General features: G+C 54.7%; 1 protein-coding gene across 8 annotated transcripts in view; it reads left to right on the top strand.

The window, feature by feature from the left end:
• CACNA2D2 (calcium voltage-gated channel auxiliary subunit alpha2delta 2) overlaps window positions 1-17,915 on the top strand; it is a 208,470-nt gene that overhangs the window by 182,618 nt on the left and 7,937 nt on the right. For 7 of the 8 annotated variants that reach the window (XR_013218499.1, XR_013218503.1, XR_013218500.1 and 4 more), the window contains exons 23-33: window positions 1,298-1,318; window positions 9,358-9,418; window positions 9,687-9,784; window positions 10,615-10,705; window positions 11,085-11,147; window positions 14,169-14,272; window positions 14,858-14,956; window positions 15,107-15,201; window positions 15,304-15,354; window positions 15,480-15,551; window positions 17,575-17,727. Coding sequence is in view for 1 of the 8 variants with exons in the window: in XM_077277026.1 (XP_077133141.1) it covers window positions 1,298-1,318; window positions 9,358-9,418; window positions 9,687-9,784; window positions 10,615-10,705; window positions 11,085-11,147; window positions 14,169-14,272; window positions 14,858-14,956; window positions 15,107-15,201; window positions 15,304-15,354; window positions 15,480-15,551; window positions 17,575-17,727 (908 nt within the window). In the remaining 7 variants the exon portion in view is untranslated. The remainder of the gene's footprint in view (window positions 1-1,297; window positions 1,319-9,357; window positions 9,419-9,686; window positions 9,785-10,614; window positions 10,706-11,084; window positions 11,148-14,168; window positions 14,273-14,857; window positions 14,957-15,106; window positions 15,202-15,303; window positions 15,355-15,479; window positions 15,552-17,574; window positions 17,728-17,915) is intronic. The other variant, XR_013218504.1, reaches the window with a different exon arrangement.

Raw genomic sequence — 17,915 nt, 5'->3', positions numbered from 1 at the left:
CTTTTCTTCCTCTTTTCTCAGTTCTCGCCTTTCTTTATTCTCTTCTTTCTCGTTTTCCTCTTTTCTCTCTCCCTTCTTTTCCTCTTTTTTCACTTCCTTCTCTTCTTCCTCTTTTCTTCTTACTTTCTTTTGTCTCCTTTCCTTCTTCCTGTATTCTTTTCTTCCTCTCTTCTTTCGCTTCCTTCTCTTTTTCCCTTCTCTTTGTCCACTCTGCTCTCTCTTCCTTCCTTCTCTTCTTTTGTTCATCTTTTCTCTTATTCCTCTTTCTGTTCCATTGTTGCTCTTTCTTCTTGCTCTTCCTTCTTTTCTTGCTCTCTTCATTCTTTCGTCCTGTTTCCTCTCTTCGCTCTCTTCCTTATATTCATTTTCTCACCTCTGCTTCCTCTTCTCTCTCTTCCTTCTCTTATTGCTATATCCTCTCTCCCTTCTTTCTTCCTCTTCTCTCACTTCTCCCTTCCTTCCTCTTCTTCTCTTCCTTGTCTTCGTCCTCTCTTCTCACTTTTCCTTGTCTTCCTTTCTTCTGTCTCTTTTCCTTCTCTGCCTCCTCTCTTCTTTTGCTTCCTTCTATTTTTCCCTTATCTCTTTGTCCACTCTGTTCTCTCTTCCTTCCTTCTCTTTTATCTTCCCTTATTCCTCTTTTTGTTCCATTGTTCCTCTATCCTCTTTCTTTTTGCTCTTCCTTCTTTTCTTACTCTCTTCTCTCTTCATTCTTTCGTCCTGTTTCCACTCTTCGCTCTCTTCCTTCTATTCATTTTCTCACCTCTACTTCCTTTTCTCTCTCTTCCTTCTCTTATTGCTATATCCTCTCTCCGTTCTTTCTTCCTCTGCTCACTTCTCCCTCTTTTCCCTTCCTTCTCTTCTTCTCTTCCTTGTCTTCCTCTCTTCTCACTTTTCCTTGTCTTCTTCCTCTCTGCTGTCTCTTTTCCTTCTCTGCCTCCTCTCTTCTTTCTTTTCGTCCGCTCTTCTCTCCCTTCCTTCTCTTTATTTTTGCTATTTTCTCTCTTCTTTCTTTTCGTCCACTCTTTTCTCTCTTCTCTTTTTCCTCTTTTCCTTCCGCTCTTCTCTCTTCAGTCTTTCTCCATTTCTCGTTTGCTGCTTATGTTTCATGGTGTTACTTGCGGTATTTCTTTTCTGTTTTGGTTTCAGTACAATTATGAGACACAATATTTTTATTCAATCCGCTCTTGAATAAAATATTGTTTGTAATGCCTCCTCCTTTCCACCCGTTCCTCCTTCTTTTTCTTTTGTGTTCTTTTTCTTTGTGTTGTTTTTCTGCCTCTCTGGTGGATTTTCACAGATCCAAACAAGAAAACTAAGGGCAAGTATAATCCAGCAATAGATCTTCCTGCCCCCCACAACCCACCACCCACCCACCCGCCTGCCTGCCCGTCACCCTGCCCGTGATGCCTACTACCACCTCACAGAACCTGTCACTCCTCCTCCTGTCTGTACCCTCCTGTCAGTCTCCCGGACCTCCCTGTGGGATGAAGTGGGACCCTCGTGCATCTCCTCCTCCTGCATCCATCCTCCTCATGTTACTGCCTTCTCTGATCCCCCTCAGTGATAATCAGTCTCATGTGGCGCCATATATATATATATATTCCTGGCAATATATATGTAGGGGATGTGTGTGCACATGACGACGGCTGGTTCTAGGCCCAATTTTGCCATCATGATTAAGGGGTTAAATCAGGCAAGTAATGGTCAGTCCCTCTTGCTCCTTACTCTTCTCTGACCTCCTCTGTCTCCAGATGTCTCCGTCCCTTTTCTTTTCTTGCTCCCCCATCGCCCTCCTGTCTGTCGCCCTCCTGTCTCCTTGTTTGTTCCCACCTGTTTCCTCACCGGGTGTCTCCGTCCGCCTCACCCCTCATCTGCCTTGCTGCCTCTCCTTGTGTGGCCACTTGCGATGGAGTTGTGGCCATCATCTAGTTCTCATGAATGGGTAGTGTTGGTGGCTCCCGTCCACACCCGTCTCCCCCGTTCCTCTCCTTCCACCTTCTCTATCTCTGCACAAGCTGGGAGGGGGCCGTGCTGAGTCGTGGTAGGCCATACCAGGGACCATATTGAATGTTGGGGGGGTGTGGGGTTCCTCCACCGGTCGGTGGTAGAAGAAGAGTTTGTTGGAGCCAGCACGGACCCCTGCAGCTTCTGCCCGATCCCCGGTGGTCCTGTATTGGCGATGCTGATGAAACAATGGTAGTGTCCTGTAACCTGACTCCGACCCCCACTCCTACCATCGCTTGCCCTTCCCCCCACCTTGACCTCTATTAGAAGGTAACAGTCCAATCAGTTGCGTGTTTCCGGCCACCCCACAGCTGTGCACCCCAGTGCATTGTGGGTGGTAAATTTACGGCAACGTCAAATCAGAAGCAAAGAAAAGAATATTCTGTGCAAAAATGAATCCAATATTTGCATCATCGACCATGATGAATCCCAGCTATTGATCCAAACCATGAGCAGCGATGCCCGCTACCGACAAGTACATGGTTGTGCCGCCCCGGTCCCCCACAATGCACTGTGCCTCCTGTCTGGGTGGCGCGTATGCTTGGACTGACTTGCTGGGTATCTCGGTGTGGCTTTGTAGGTGCCTGAACGCAGTATTTCCGTGCTCCCCGAATGGTCCAGTGAACTTAGCACCCAAGTACTTCATGCATGTCTAAGGGGGGAGCGGCCACCTACCAGCGTAGTCACAAGCGGGCCACACGTGTACGTACACACACCGCAGCACACCGACACCGCAGCACACCGACACCGCAGCACACACTGCTGAGATGCCACAGACGCCGTCTACAGGTAAGTTACCTTCATTCCTCGCCAAAGCGAAACCCCGACCAGCGACCTATCACAAACTCAAAAAAAGTAGTGACCCCCCATTACAGCTTATATATAGAAAGAGACTGTATAATGAGGGAGTCATAATATCCCTGCATTACTTCAGAGCTGCACTCACTATTCTGCTGGTGCAGTCACTGTGTACATACATTACTGATCCTGAGTCACATCCTGTATTATACTCCAGAGCTGCACTCACTATTCTGCTGGTGCAGTCACTGTGTACATACATTACTGATCCTGAGTCACATCCCGTATTATACCCCAGAGCTGCACTCACTATTCTGCTGGTGCAGTCACTGTGTACATACATTACGTTACTGATCCTGAGTTACATCCCGTATTATACCCCAGAGCTGCACTCACTATTCTGCTGGTGCAGTCACTGTGTACATACATTACGTTACTGATCCTGAGTTACATCCCGTATTATACCCCAGAGCTGCACTCACTATTCTGCTGGTGCAGTCACTGTGTACATACATTACATTACTGATCCTGAGTTACATCCTGTATTATACTCCAGAGCTGCACTCACTATTCTGCTGGTGCAGTCACTGTGTACATACATTACTGATCCTGAGTCACATCCTGTATTATACTCCAGAGCTGCACTCACTATTCTGCTGGTGCAGTCACTGTACATACATTACATTATTGATCCTGAGTTACATCCTGTATTATACTCCAGAGCTGCACTCACTATTCTGCTGGTGCAGTCACTGTGTACATACATTACATTACTGATCCTGAGTTACATCCTGTATTATACTCCAGAGCTGCACTCACTATTCTGCTGGTGCAGTCACTGTGTACATACATTACATTACTGATCCTGAGTTACATCCTGTATTATATCCCAGAGCTGCACTCACTATTCTGCTGGTGCAGTCACTGTGTACATACATTACATTACTGATCCTGAGTTACATTCTGTATTATACCCCAGAGCTGAGCTCACTATTCTGCTGGTGCAGTCACTGTGTACATACATTACATTACTGATCCTGAGTTACATTCTGTATTATACCCCAGAGCTGCGCTCACTATTCTGCTGGTGCAGTCACTGTGTACATACATTACATTACTGATCCTGAGTTACATCCTGTATTATACCCCAGAGCTGCACTCACTATTCTGCTGGTGCACTCACTGTGTACATACATTACATTACTTATCCTGAGTTACATCCTGTATTATACTCCAGAGCTGCACTCACTATTCTGCTGGTGCAGTCACTGTGTACATACATTACATTACTGATCCTGAGTTACATCCTGTATTATACTCCAGAGCTGCACTCACTATTCTGCTGGTGCAGTCACTGTGTACATACATTACATTACTGATCCTGAGTTACATCCTGTATTATATCCCAGAGCTGCACTCACTATTCTGCTGGTGCAGTCACTGTGTACATACATTACATTACTGATCCTGAGTTACATTCTGTATTATACCCCAGAGCTGAGCTCACTATTCTGCTGGTGCAGTCACTGTGTACATACATTACATTACTGATCCTGAGTTACATTCTGTATTATACCCCAGAGCTGCGCTCACTATTCTGCTGGTGCAGTCACTGTGTACATACATTACATTACTGATCCTGAGTTACATCCTGTATTATACCCCAGAGCTGCACTCACTATTCTGCTGGTGCACTCACTGTGTACATACATTACATTACTTATCCTGAGTTACATCCTGTATTATACTCCAGAGCTGCACTCACTATTCTGCTGGTGCAGTCACTGTGTACATACATTACATTACTGATCCTGAGTTACATCCTGTATTATATTCCAGAGCTGCACTCACTATTCTGCTGGTGCAGTCACTGTGTACATACATTACATTACTGATCCTGAGTTACATCCTGTATTATACTCCAGAGCTGCACTCACTATTCTGCTGGTGCAGTCACTGTATACATACATTACATTACTGATCCTGAGTTACATCCTGTATTATACTCCAGAGCTGCACTCACTATTCTGCTGGTGCAGTCACTGTGTACATACATTACATTACTGATCCTGAGTTACATCCTGTATTATACTCCAGAGCTGCACTCACTATTCTGCTGGTGCACTCACTGTGTACATACATTACATTACTGATCCTGAGTTACCTCCTGTATTATACCCCAGAGCTGCACTCACTATTCTGCTGGTGCAGTTACTGTGTACATACATTACATTACTGATCCTGAGTTACCTCCTGTATTATACCCCAGAGCTGCACTCACTATTCTGCTGGTGCAGTCACTGTGTACATACATTACATTACTGATCCTGAGTTACATCCTGTATTACACTCCAGAGCTGCACTCACTATTCTGCTGGTGCAGTCACTGTGTACATACATTACATTACTGATCCTTAGTCAGTTTGTCCCTCGCCCATTGTGAGTGCAGCTCTGGAGCACAGTGACTGCCTGAGTAGTTTTATTCTATATATAATCTGTAATCTGAGTCTCGTGTCTGTACGATTCTGTGCTTTATCTCCTGCAGTGCAGACATTAGTCCACTAGGAGGGGCTATATTGTATGTAGCTATGGGCCCCTGAGGATTGAGGCCAGCCATGTTCGGTGCCGTCACTTTGGCTTGTGGATGGTGAGATGAGACCCTGGGCCAGACCTCTGTCTCCAGAAACTGATGTGACTGCTAACATGAGGAAAGGGAAATGACCTGAGGGAAGGAGGAGAAGCGGGGTGCGGGCGTAGTATGGGACCCCGTCCTGACAGTGATGAGACCTGAGGGAAGGAGAAGCGGAGCGCGGGCGTAGTATGGGACCCCGTCCTGACAGTGATGAGACCTGAGGGAAGGAGGAGAAGCGGGGTGCGGGCGTAGTATGGGGCCCCGTCCTGACAGTGATGAGACCTGAGGGAAGGAGAAGCGGAGCGCAGGCGTAGTATGGTGCCCCGTCCTGACAGTGATGAGACCTGAGGGAAGGAGGAGAAGCGGGGTGCGGGCGTAGTATGGGGCCCCGTCCTGACAGTGATGAGACCTGAGGGAAGGAGAAGCGGAGCGCAGGCGTAGTATGGTGCCCCGTCCTGACAGTGATGAGACCTGAGGGAAGGAGGAGAAGCGGGGTGCGGGCGTAGTATGGGGCCCCGTCCTGACAGTGATGAGACCTGAGGGAAGGAGGAGAAGCGGGGTGCGGGCGTAGTATGGTGCCCCGTCCTGACAGTGATGAGACCTGAGCGAAGGATGAAAAGCGGGGTGCGGGCGTAGTATGGGGCCCCGTCCTGACAGTGATGAGACCTGAGGGAAGGAGGAGAAGCGGGGTGCGGGCGTAGTATGGGGCCCCGTCCTGACAGTGATGAGACCTGAGGGAAGGAGGAGAAGCGGGGTGCGGGCGTAGTATGGGGCCCCGTCCTGACAGTGATGAGACCTGAGGGAAGGAGGAGAAGCGGAGCGCAGGCGTAGTATGGGGCCCCGTCCTGACAGTGATGAGACCTGAGGGAAGGAGGAAAAGCGGGGTGCGGGCGTAGTATGGGGCCCCGTCCTGACAGTGATGAGACCTGAGGGAAGGAGGAGAAGCGGGGTGCGGGCGTAGTATGGGGCCCCGTCCTGACAGTGATGAGACCTGAGAGAAGGAGGAGAAGCGGGGTGCGGACGTAGTAAGGGGCCCCGTCCTGACAGTGATGAGACCTGAGGGAAGGAGGAGAAGCGGGGTGCGGACGTGGTATGGGGCCCCGTCCTGACAGTGATGAGACCTGAGAGAAGGAGGAGAAGCGGGGTGCGGGCGTAGTATGGGGCCCCTGTCCTGACAGTGATGAGACCTGAGGGAAGGAGGAGAAGCGGGGTGCGGACGTAGTATGGGGCCCTGTCCTGACAGTGATGAGACCTGAGGGAAGGAGGAGAAGCGGGGTGCGGACGTAGTATGGGGCCCCGTCCTGACAGTGATGAGACCTGAGGGAAGGAGGAGAAGCGGGGTGCGGACGTAGTATGGGGCCCCGTCCTGACAGTGATGAGACCTGAGGGAAGCAGGAGAAGCGGGGTGCGGACGTGGTATGGGGCCCCGTCCTGACAGTGATGAGACCTGAGGGAAGGAGGAGAAGCGGGGTGCGGACGTAGTATGGGGCCCTGTCCTGACAGTGATGAGACCTGAGGGAAGGAGGAGAAGCGGGGTGCGGACGTAGTATGGGGCCCTGTCCTGACAGTGATGAGACCTGAGGGAAGGAGGAGAAGCGGGGTGCGGACGTAGTATGGGGCCCTGTCCTGACAGTGATGAGACCTGAGGGAAGGAGGAGAAGCGGGGTGCGGACGTAGTATGGGGCCCCGTCCTGACAGTGATGAGACCTGAGGGAAGCAGGAGAAGCGGGGTGCGGACGTGGTATGGGGCCCCGTCCTGACAGTGATGAGACCTGAGGGAAGGAGGAGAAGCGGGGTGCGGACGTGGTATGGGGCCCTGTCCTGACAGTGATGAGACCTGAGGGAAGCAGGAGAAGCGGGGTGCGGGCGTAGTATGGGGCCCTGTCCTGACAGTGATGAGACCTGAGGGAAGCAGGAGAAGCGGGGTGCGGGCGTAGTATGGGGCCCCGTCCTGACAGTGATGAGACCTGAGGGAAGGAGGAGAAGCGGGGTGCGGACGTGGTATGGGGCCCCGTCCTGACAGTGATGAGACCTGAGGGAAGGAGGAGAAGCGGGGTGCGGACGTGGTATGGGGCCCCGTCCTGACAGTGATGAGACCTGAGGGAAGGAGGAGAAGCGGGGTGCGGGCGTAGTATGGGGCCCCGTCCTGACAGTGAGGAGACCTGAGGGAAGGAGGAGATGCGGGGCGCGGGCGTAGTATGGGGCCCTGTCCTGACAGTGAGGAGACCTGAGGGAAGGAGGAGAAGCGGGGTGCGGGCGTAGTATGGGGCCCCGTCCTGACAGTGATGAGACCTGAGGGAAGGAGGAGAAGCGGAGCGCGGACGTAGTATGGGACCCCGTCCTGGCAGTGATGAGACCTGAGGGAAGGAGGAGAAGCGGGGTGCGGGCGTAGTATGGGGCCCCGTCCTGACAGTGATGAGACCTGAGGGAAGGAGAAGCGGAGCGCGGGCGTAGTATGGGGCCCCGTCCTGACAGTGATGAGACCTGAGGGAAGGAGGAGAAGCGGGGTGCGGACGTAGTATGGGGCCCCGTCCTGACAGTGATGAGACCTGAGGGAAGGAGGAGAAGCGGGGTGCGGGCGTAGTATGGGGCCCCGTCCTGACAGTGATGAGACCTGAGGGAAGGAGGAGAAGCGGGGTGCGGACGTAGTATGGGGCCCCGTCCTGACAGTGATGAGACCTGAGGGAAGGAGGAGAAGCGGGGTGCGGACGTAGTATGGGGCCCCGTCCTGACAGTGATGAGACCTGAGGGAAGGAGGAGAAGCGGGGCGCGGGCGTAGTATGGGACCCTGTCCTGACAGTGATGAGACCTGAGGGAAGGAGGAGAAGCGGGGTGCGGACGTAGTATGGGGCCCCGTCCTGACAGTGATGAGACCTGAGGGAAGGAGGAGAAGCGGGGTGCGGGCGTAGTATGGGGCCCCGTCCTGACAGTGATGAGACCTGAGGGAAGGAGGAGAAGCGGGGTGCGGGTGTAGTATGGGGCCCTGTCCTGACAGTGATGAGACCTGAGGGAAGCAGGAGAAGCGGGGTGCGGACGTGGTATGGGGCCCCGTCCTGACAGTGATGAGACCTGAGGGAAGCAGGAGAAGCGGGGTGCGGACGTGGTATGGGGCCCCGTCCTGACAGTGATGAGACCTGAGGGAAGGAGGAGAAGCGGGGTGCGGACGTGGTATGGGGCCCCGTCCTGACAGTGATGAGACGATAGGACCCGATCCTGCCGCTTTGTGCTCTGGGTAATGGCCAGGAGTGGTGCATAACGCCGTCTGTAGTGTTCCCTCACGCTGTTGTTCCCCTGTGTGACTTCGGGGGCGCTGTCCACTGCTCCTGGATCACTAGACCATTGGACTGGGTCTTCCTCACAGTCGGCGTCTGCAGCTTTCCCAGTAGATGAGTTGATTTTCAGGGCTGGTGGCTTTTTGACTGGTCAGGATTAGACAAACATGGCCGCCTTCGTCCAGCAGCGCCACCGCTGGTTGTGTCCGGTATCGCAGCTCGGTTATATAGAAGTGAATGGGGCTGAGCTGTGGCCTTGTTTTTGGCAGACGGCAGCCATGGTTTTCTACAAGGCCAAAGCCCAGGTGAGAGATAGTCTGCCTCCGTCCTCCCAGGGGCAGTGCTCTGGACTCTCCGGGCCCACCACAAGTCCCAGCATGCCTTGGCCGCAGAGCCCCAGGTCGCTGCCTCCTCAGCACTTGGGTGATTCTTCCTCCTTCTCTTCTCTCCTCCTCATTGACTTCCATCGTTCACCTGAAGGTTGTGGCCGGATCCCACTCGTCCATCCATCCATGCCGAGCAGATCCACAGCGCGAGGGGCCCCTACATGCCGCCATTGCAGGAGCAGCCCCCACACAGGGTGCGGCCCCCTATGTGGACAGGAAGGGTCTCTCCTCTCACTTGCTGGATAATTCTTTTTATCTGTTACAGATTTTGAGTCTCTGATGCCGAACACCTTTGAGTCTGAAGGTCGCGTGTTCTTGGCTCCAAGGTAACGTCACCTGTGGATTTTCCGGACCCTCTTTGTGGCTTCCATTCTCCCAGCTACATTATCCCTCAAAATGCTAATAAGGGACGTAGAGCCCCTCCCCCTGGACTCTGCATAAGCCAATCAGTAGAGAATAGATGGATCACATGACTCATTAGGGGGTGGGGCTAGCCTTTAGCTTTCTGTTATAAGGAGCCGCCCCGGTGTTTCTCATCCTTGTCTTGGTTCCTTCTCCGTTCTCGCCTCCATGTCGTCGTCTCCTCACTCGCAGGCAGTACTGCCAGGACCTGGAGCAGTCCGAAAACAACACCGAGTTCTTGCTGAACTTCATCTCACTCATGGAGAAAGTGACGCCGGACTCCAAGCAGTGTGAGTGGTATGAAGGATGGATGATGGTGGATGTTGGCGGTGGATTGTGGTCAGTGAAAGCCGTGGATCATGATGGTGGTGGTGGATGGTGATCATGGTGGTGGCTAATGACTGTACTGGTGGATGAAGGTGGTGGTGGATAATGATGATGATGGTGGTGGATGATGACTATAGTGCTGGATGATGATGGTGGTGCATAATGACTGTAGTGGTGGATGAGGGTGGTGGTGGATGAGGATTATGATGGTGGTGGATGATGATGGTGGTGGATAATGACTGTAGTGGTGGATGAGGGTGGTGGTGGATAATGATGATGGTGGTGGAAAATGACTATACTGGCGGATAATGATGATGGTGCTGGATGGTGACTATAGTGCTGGATGATGATGGTGGATAATGACTGTAGTGGTGGATGAGGGTGGTGGTGGATGATGATGATGATGGTGGTGGATGATGATGATGGTGGTGGATGATGATGGTGGTGGATAATAACTGTACTGGTGGATGAGGGTGGTGGTGGTGGATGATGATGATGATGGTGGTGGATGATGATGGTGGTGGATAATAACTGTAGTGGTGGATGAGGGTGGTGGTGGATGATGATGGTGGTGGATGATGGTGGATAATGACTGTAGTGGTGGATGAGGGTGGTGGTGGATAATGATGATGGTGGTGGATGGTGACTATAGTGCTGGATGATGATGGTGGTGGATAATAACTGTAGTGGTGGATGAGGGTGTTGATGGTGGATGATGATGGATAATGACTGTAGTGGTGGATGATGATGATGATGGTGGTGGTGATGACGACATGGTTTTTGTGTTCCTCAGGTGACAGCTTCCTCCTGCATAACCTGATCCTGGATACGGGCATCACACGGGATCTGGCTGACCGAGTCTGGAGGGATAAGGACCTTCTCACGTAAGGAGACTCTGACTTTGGCTGCCAGACAGTCGCTACTTCACAGAAATACCTGAAGACTGACAGCAGCTGGCCATGAATAGAGATCGTCAGCAGGATCTTGAGGGATGGGTGACCGTCTCCAGGAAAACAATAAGTAATGAGTAGAGAATGCGTCAATAAAATGTGACCTCCGCGGCCTGGCACGAGCTACCTACCGAGTGTAGTCAATGTGTAGGCCCCGTGTTACAACTACCATGACCATAGACAGCCCTGACGTCTCATCAGAGACTGCCTACAGCTGTGACGGGTGCTGAGACCTCCGGTGACTGTCGTGGTGTAGGTGATGCCTTCTCCCTGTAGGTCTATCTTCTCCTCATCCACTTCTTCCTCCTCACAGGTACGGGCTCCTCGCTGTCTTTTCTTCTACAGATGGAGGCATCACCCGAGTCTTCCCCAACAAGTGAGTGCTCCGCCTAGAACATTTCTGGAAATGGCGCATTCTAAAGACAGCGTGAATGTTACATGGACACATCGTTTCCTCTTCTCTACTATCTTTCATGTTTTATCTGCCGCCTGTCTCACGGCCTCTCCACTCTGTCCGCCTCGCGTCCTCTCCGCTCTGTCCACCTCGCGTCCTCTCCTCTCTGTCTGCCTCACTTCCTCTCCGCTCTGTCCGCCTGTCTCACGGCCTATTCGCTCTGTCCGCTTCACGTCCTCTCCGCTGTCCGCCTCGCCTCCTCTCTGTCCGCCTCGTGCCCCCTCCACTCTGTCCGCCTCGCATCCTCTCCGCTCTGTCCGCCTCGCGTCCTCTCCGCTCTGTCCGCCTCGCGTCCTCTCCGCTCTGTCCGCCTCGCGTCCTCTCCGCTCTGTCCACCTCGCGTCCTCTCCGCTCTGTCCGCCTCGCGTCCTCTCCGCTCTGTCCGCCTCGCATCCTCTCCTCTCTGTCCGCCTCGCGCCCCCTCCGCCTGCCTTGCGCCCCCTCCGCTCTGTCCGCCTCACTTCCTGTCCACTCTGTCCGCCTCGCGTCCTCTCCGCTCTGTCCGCCTCGCGTCCTCTCCGCTCTGTCCGCCTCGCGTCCTCTCCTCTCTGTCCGCCTCGCGCCCCCTCCGCCTGCCTTGCGCCCCCTCCGCTCTGTCCGCCTCACTTCCTGTCCACTCTGTCCGCCTCGCGTCCTCTCCGCTCTGTCCGCCTCGCGTCCTCTCCGCTCTGTCCGCCTCGCGTCCTCTCCTCTCTGTCCGCCTTGCGCCCCCTCCGCCTGCCTTGCGCCCCCTCCGCTCTGTCCGCCTCGCGTCCTCTCCGCTCTGTCCGCCTCGCGTCCTCTCCGCTCTGTCCGCCTCGCGTCCTCTCCGCTCTGTCCGCCTCGCGTCCTCTCTGCTCTGTCCGCCTCGCGTCCTCTCCGCTCTGTCCGCCTCGGGTCCTCTCCGCTCTGTCCGCCTCGGGTCCTCTCCTCTCCCCTCTGTCCGCCTCGGGTCCTCTCCGTTCTGTCCGCCTCGGGTCCTCTCCGCTCTGTCCGCCTCGGGTCCTCTCCGCTCTGTCCGCCTCGGGTCCTCTCCGCTCTGTCCGCCTCGGGTCCTCTCCGCTCTGTCCGCCTCGGGTCCTCTCCGCTCTGTCCGCCTCGGGTCCTCTCCGCTCTGTCCGCCTCGGGTCCTCTCCGCTCTGTCCGCCTCGGGTCCTCTCCGCTCTGTCCGCCTCGGGTCCTCTCCGCTCTGTCCGCCTCGGGTCCTCTCCGCTCTGTCCGCCTCGGGTCCTCTCCGCTCTGTCCGCCTCGGGTCCTCTCCGCTCTGTCCGCCTCGGGTCCTCTCCGCTCTGTCCGCCTCGGGTCCTCTCCGCTCTGTCCGCCTCGCGTCCTCTCCGCTCTGTCCGCCTCGGGTCCTCCCCGCTCTGTCCGCCTCGCGTCCTCTCCGCTCTGTCCGCCTCGGGTCCTCTCCGCTCTGTCCGCCTCGGGTCCTCTCCGCTCTGTCCGCCTCGGGTCCTCTCCGCTCTGTCCGCCTCGGGTCCTCTCCGCTCTGTCCGCCTCGGGTCCTCTCCGCTCTGTCCGCCTCGCGTCCTCTCCGCTCTGTCCGCCTCGCGTCCTCTCCGCTCTGTCCGCCTCGGGTCCTCTCCGCTCTGTCCGCCTCACTTCCTGTCCACTCTGTCCGCCTCGCGTCCTCTCCGCTCTGTCCGCCTCGCGTCCTCTCCGCTCTGTCCGCCTCGCGTCCTCTCCTCTCTGTCCGCCTCGCGCCCCCTCCGCCTGCCTTGCGCCCCCTCCGCTCTGTCCGCCTCACTTCCTGTCCACTCTGTCCGCCTCGCGTCCTCTCCGCTCTGTCCGCCTCGCGTCCTCTCCGCTCTGTCCGCCTCGCGTCCTCTCCTCTCTGTCCGCCTTGCGCCCCCTCCGCCTGCCTTGCGCCCCCTCCGCTCTGTCCGCCTCGCGTCCTCTCCGCTCTGTCCGCCTCGCGTCCTCTCCGCTCTGTCCGCCTCGCGTCCTCTCCGCTCTGTCCGCCTCGCGTCCTCTCTGCTCTGTCCGCCTCGCGTCCTCTCCGCTCTGTCCGCCTCGGGTCCTCTCCGCTCTGTCCGCCTCGGGTCCTCTCCTCTCCCCTCTGTCCGCCTCGGGTCCTCTCCGCTCTGTCCGCCTCGGGTCCTCTCCGCTCTGTCCGCCTCGGGTCCTCTCCGCTCTGTCCGCCTCGGGTCCTCTCCGCTCTGTCCGCCTCGGGTCCTCTCCGTTCTGTCCGCCTCGGGTCCTCTCCGCTCTGTCCGCCTCGGGTCCTCTCCGCTCTGTCCGCCTCGGGTCCTCTCCGCTCTGTCCGCCTCGGGTCCTCTCCGCTCTGTCCGCCTCGGGTCCTCTCCGCTCTGTCCGCCTCGGGTCCTCTCCGCTCTGTCCGCCTCGGGTCCTCTCCGCTCTGTCCGCCTCGGGTCCTCTCCGCTCTGTCCGCCTCGGGTCCTCTCCGCTCTGTCCGCCTCGCGTCCTCTCCGCTCTGTCCGCCTCGGGTCCTCCCCGCTCTGTCCGCCTCGCGTCCTCTCCGCTCTGTCCGCCTCGGGTCCTCTCCGCTCTGTCCGCCTCGGGTCCTCTCCGCTCTGTCCGCCTCGGGTCCTCTCCGCTCTGTCCGCCTCGCGTCCTCTCCGCTCTGTCCGCCTCGGGTCCTCCCCGCTCTGTCCGCCTCGGGTCCTCTCCGCTCTGTCCGCCTCGGGTCCTCTCCGCTCTGTCCGCCTCGGGTCCTCTCCGCTCTGTCCGCCTCGGGTCCTCTCCGCTCTGTCCGCCTCGCGTCCTCTCCGCTCTGTCCGCCTCGCGTCCTCTCCGCTCTGTCCGCCTCGGGTCCTCTCCGCTCTGTCCGCCTCGCGTCCTCTCCGCCTCGCGTCCTCTCCGCTCTGTCCGCCTCGGGTCCTCTCCGCTCTGTCCGCCTCGGGTCCTCTCCGCTCTGTCCGCCTCGGGTCCTCTCCGCTCTGTCCGCCTCGCGTCCTCTCCGCTCTGTCCGCCTCGCGTCCTTTTCACGTCTTGTGTCTTCAGGGCTGCAGATGACTGGATGGAGGACATGGAGCCTCATAATGCCACATTTTACAGAAGAAGTCTTGACAACAAGGGCTACATATTCCGCGCACCTTATAGAGAACGTGAGTTCTGATCATTAACTGTGGTGAGAAATGCTGGAGGCGAGGAGGAGCATGGGAATCGGGAGGAGGAGGAGCGTGGGGATTCCGGGAGGGGAGGAGCGAGGGGATTGTGGGAGGAGGAGCGTGGGGACCACTGGAGGGGAGCAGGAGCGTTGGGATCGTAGGAGGAGCAGGAGCGTTGGGATCGTAGGAGGAGCAGGAGCGTTGGGATCGTAGGAGCAGGAGCATGGGTATTGTGGGAGGGGAGGAGGAGCAGGAGTGTGGGTTTCATGGGAGGGTAGGAGGAGCGTGGGAACCGCAGGACGGGAGGAAGAGTGTGGGGATTGCAGGAGGGGAGGAGGAGCAGGATCGCGGGAGGAGGAGCGGGGGAGCGTGGGGATCGCTGGAAGAGAGAGGTAGGTGATGTGGAGTGCTGGAGGCGAGGATGAGGCAAGGAGGAGAATGAGGCGTCTGGGTGGCGAGGAAGAGCGTGGGGACATAAGTGCGGGATCAGTGTCGGGGACAGGTGCTGACTCTTTGAGGAAGACCTGACATGAGGATGAAGGAGAACAAGTCCTAATTCCTGATCCTCTGTTGTCTCGTCAGCCGGTTACCGACCATCAGATCTGGAGAATAACACGGTGGGGATACTGGTGAGCACAGCTGTGGACCTTGAGATCGACGGCCGAAAACTCAAACCTGCAGGTAATTTTCTGTGGCTGGGACTGTGGGGGGCGCTACATGCAGCTGGACCATGAGGGACGACTGCACGCTGGAGACGTATCACCTCCTTCCTCACGGTATGACCTTCACGTCGTCTTCATCATCTTCATTATTCTCCATTTTTTTCTCTAGTTGTTGGAGTAAAGTTGGATCTTGAGGCGTGGGTAGAAAAGTTCAAAATCCTGGCCAGTAACCATTCTGAAGCAAATCCTCAAGGACCCCGCAAGGTGAGCGGCCCCCTGGAACCCACAGGTCCTGACTAGTTCTGCTACGTCCCTCTGGCCTCACATTGTCCTGTAGACTGAAGCGTCTTCTCCTCTTGTCTCCAGCAATGTAGTCCCTCCAGCAGCTGCGAGATGGACTGTGACATCAACAGTGAGGTATGTGCCCCCCGCCCAGCACCTGAGACCCCAGTACACCCAATACCACAGATATCTAATAGCGCAGCCCTCATCCGGAGGAGCGCTCTTCTATGTCACATGTCAGACGTGCATCTTCTCTGCAGGATTTACTCTGCGTCCTCATCGATGATGGAGGGTTTCTCGTCATGTCCAATCAGCAGGACCACTGGTCACAGGTAATGCGTGAGAGTGAAGACCACCGCCATGGAATGCTGGGGGGTGTGAGCTGCAGAATAGTGAGTGCAGCTCTGGGGTATAATGCAGAATGTAACTCAGGATCAGTAATGTAATGTATGTACACAGTGACTGCACCAGCAGAATAGTGAGTGCAGCTCTGGGGTATAATGCAGAATGTAACTCAGGATCAGTAATGTAATGTATGTACACAGTGACTGCACCAGCAGAATAGTGAGTGCAGCTCTGGGGTATAATACAGGATGTAACTCGGCATCAGTAAAGTAATGTATGTACACAGTGACTGCACCAGCAGAATAGTGAGTGCAGCTCTGTAGTATAATACAGGATGTAACTCAGGATCAGTAATGTAATGTATGTACACAGTGACTGCACCAGCAGAATAGTGAGTGCAGCTCTGGAGTAAAATGCAGGAGGTAACTCAGGATCAGTAATGTAATGTATGTACACAGTGACTGCACCAGCAGAATAGTGAGTGCAGCTCTGGGGTATAATACAGGATGTAACTCAGGATCAGTAATTTAATGTATGTACACAGTGACTGCATCAGCAGAATACTGAGTGCAGCTCTGGGGTATAATACAGGATGTAACTCAGGATCAGTAATGTAATGTATGTACACAGTGACTGCATCAGCAGAATAGTGAGTGCAGCTCTGGGGTATAATACAGGATGTAACTCAGGATCAGTAAAGTAATGTATGTACACAGTGACTGCACCAGCAGAATAGTGAGTGCAGCTCTGGAGTAAAATGCAGGAGGTAACTCAGGATCAGTAATGTAATGTATGTACACAGTGACTGCACCAGCAGAATAGTGAGTGCAGCTCTGGGGTATAATACAGGATGTAACTCAGGATCAGTAATGTAATGTATGTACACAGTGACTGCACCAGCAGAATAGTGAGCGCAGCTCTGGAGTATAATACAGGATGTAACTCAGGATCAGTAATGTAATGTATGTACACAGTGACTGCACCAGCAGAATAGTGAGTGCAGCTCTGGGGTATAATACAGGATGTAACTCGGCATCAGTAAAGTAATGTATGTACACAGTGACTGCACCAGCAGAATAGTGAGTGCAGCTCTGGGGTATAATACAGGAGGTAACTCAGGATCAGTAATGTAATGTATGTACACAGTGACTGCACCAGCAGAGTAGTGAGTGCAGCTCTGGGGTATAATACAGGATGTAACTCGGCATCAGTAAAGTAATGTATGTACACAGTGACTGCACCAGCAGAATAGTGAGTGCAGCTCTGGGGTATAATACAGGAGGTAACTCAGGATCAGTAATGTAATGTATGTACACAGTGACTGCACCAGCAGAATAGTGAGTGCAGCTCTGGGGTATAATACAGGATGTAACTCAGGATCAGTAATGTAATGAATGTACACAGTGACTGCACCAGCAGAATAGTGAGTGCAGCTCTGGGGTGTATGTAATGTATGGACACAGTGACGGTATATGTGATACGATTTCTAGATATGACACACGGATCAGATTGTCACTGCCGTGTATGTATTTTTTTTCGTGATTACATCCGTACCCCCGCGTTTTGTGCGTTGTGGACCCTCCTGATCATCGTGCTGTTGGGTTGTTTGCGCCGCGCTCCGGAGGGTAATTGCTCTTCCATTCGTGCTGGTAATTGCCGCATTAAAGCTGCGGGAATTCAGAAATCGTATTTTGAGAAGCAGAAAAAGTGAAGGGAAAACACGTCAGTAATGAGGACGGACAGAATGTGGAGTCGGTGTATCCAGACCCCACCGTACAGGTAGAGCCGCTGCTCTCTGTTATCAGCCAGTCCTGGCTGCACAGCGACTGATTCTAGGACAGATAGATGTAATTTCCAAATATTTCTGAAGTGGGGAGAGTTTGCAAAACCTGAAGTTTAATTGTGAGACTACAGTTGAGCGGGTTATGGCATGCTGGGAGTTGTAGTCCTACAGCAGTCTGTTCTGGACTTGATGCTCCTCATCACATTAACCCCTTGTGTTTCTCTTAGGTCGGGAAGTTCTTCAGCGAGGTGGACCCCAACCTCATGTCTGCTCTGTACAACAGCTCGTTCTTCACCAGGAAGGAGTCCTACGACTACCAGTCGCTGTGCGCCCCCAAAACCGAGAGCAACAAAGGCGCGGCCCCCCGAGGGATCTTTGTGGTAAGTGTTCCCTGTAATCAGGGGCCGCATGAGCGTCGGACCCTCCCTGCGGCTGCTGCGGAGTAGCCTCCACTCTAGTCTCCAGTCACAGCTAGAGCTACATTCAGACTTCTGCTTGGTTATGATAGCTGTGTCTGCACTGAGCAGGGTGGCCGATGGGCTGCACTTCTGTGGGTGCAGCTCTGGAT

The sequence above is a fragment of the Ranitomeya variabilis genome, chromosome 8 (genome assembly GCF_051348905.1).
Source record: "Ranitomeya variabilis isolate aRanVar5 chromosome 8, aRanVar5.hap1, whole genome shotgun sequence".
NCBI classification, from domain to species: domain Eukaryota; kingdom Metazoa; phylum Chordata; class Amphibia; order Anura; family Dendrobatidae; genus Ranitomeya; species Ranitomeya variabilis.
Note: the sequence above shows the minus strand (reverse complement) of the source record. Positions and strands in the feature narration are given on the sequence as shown.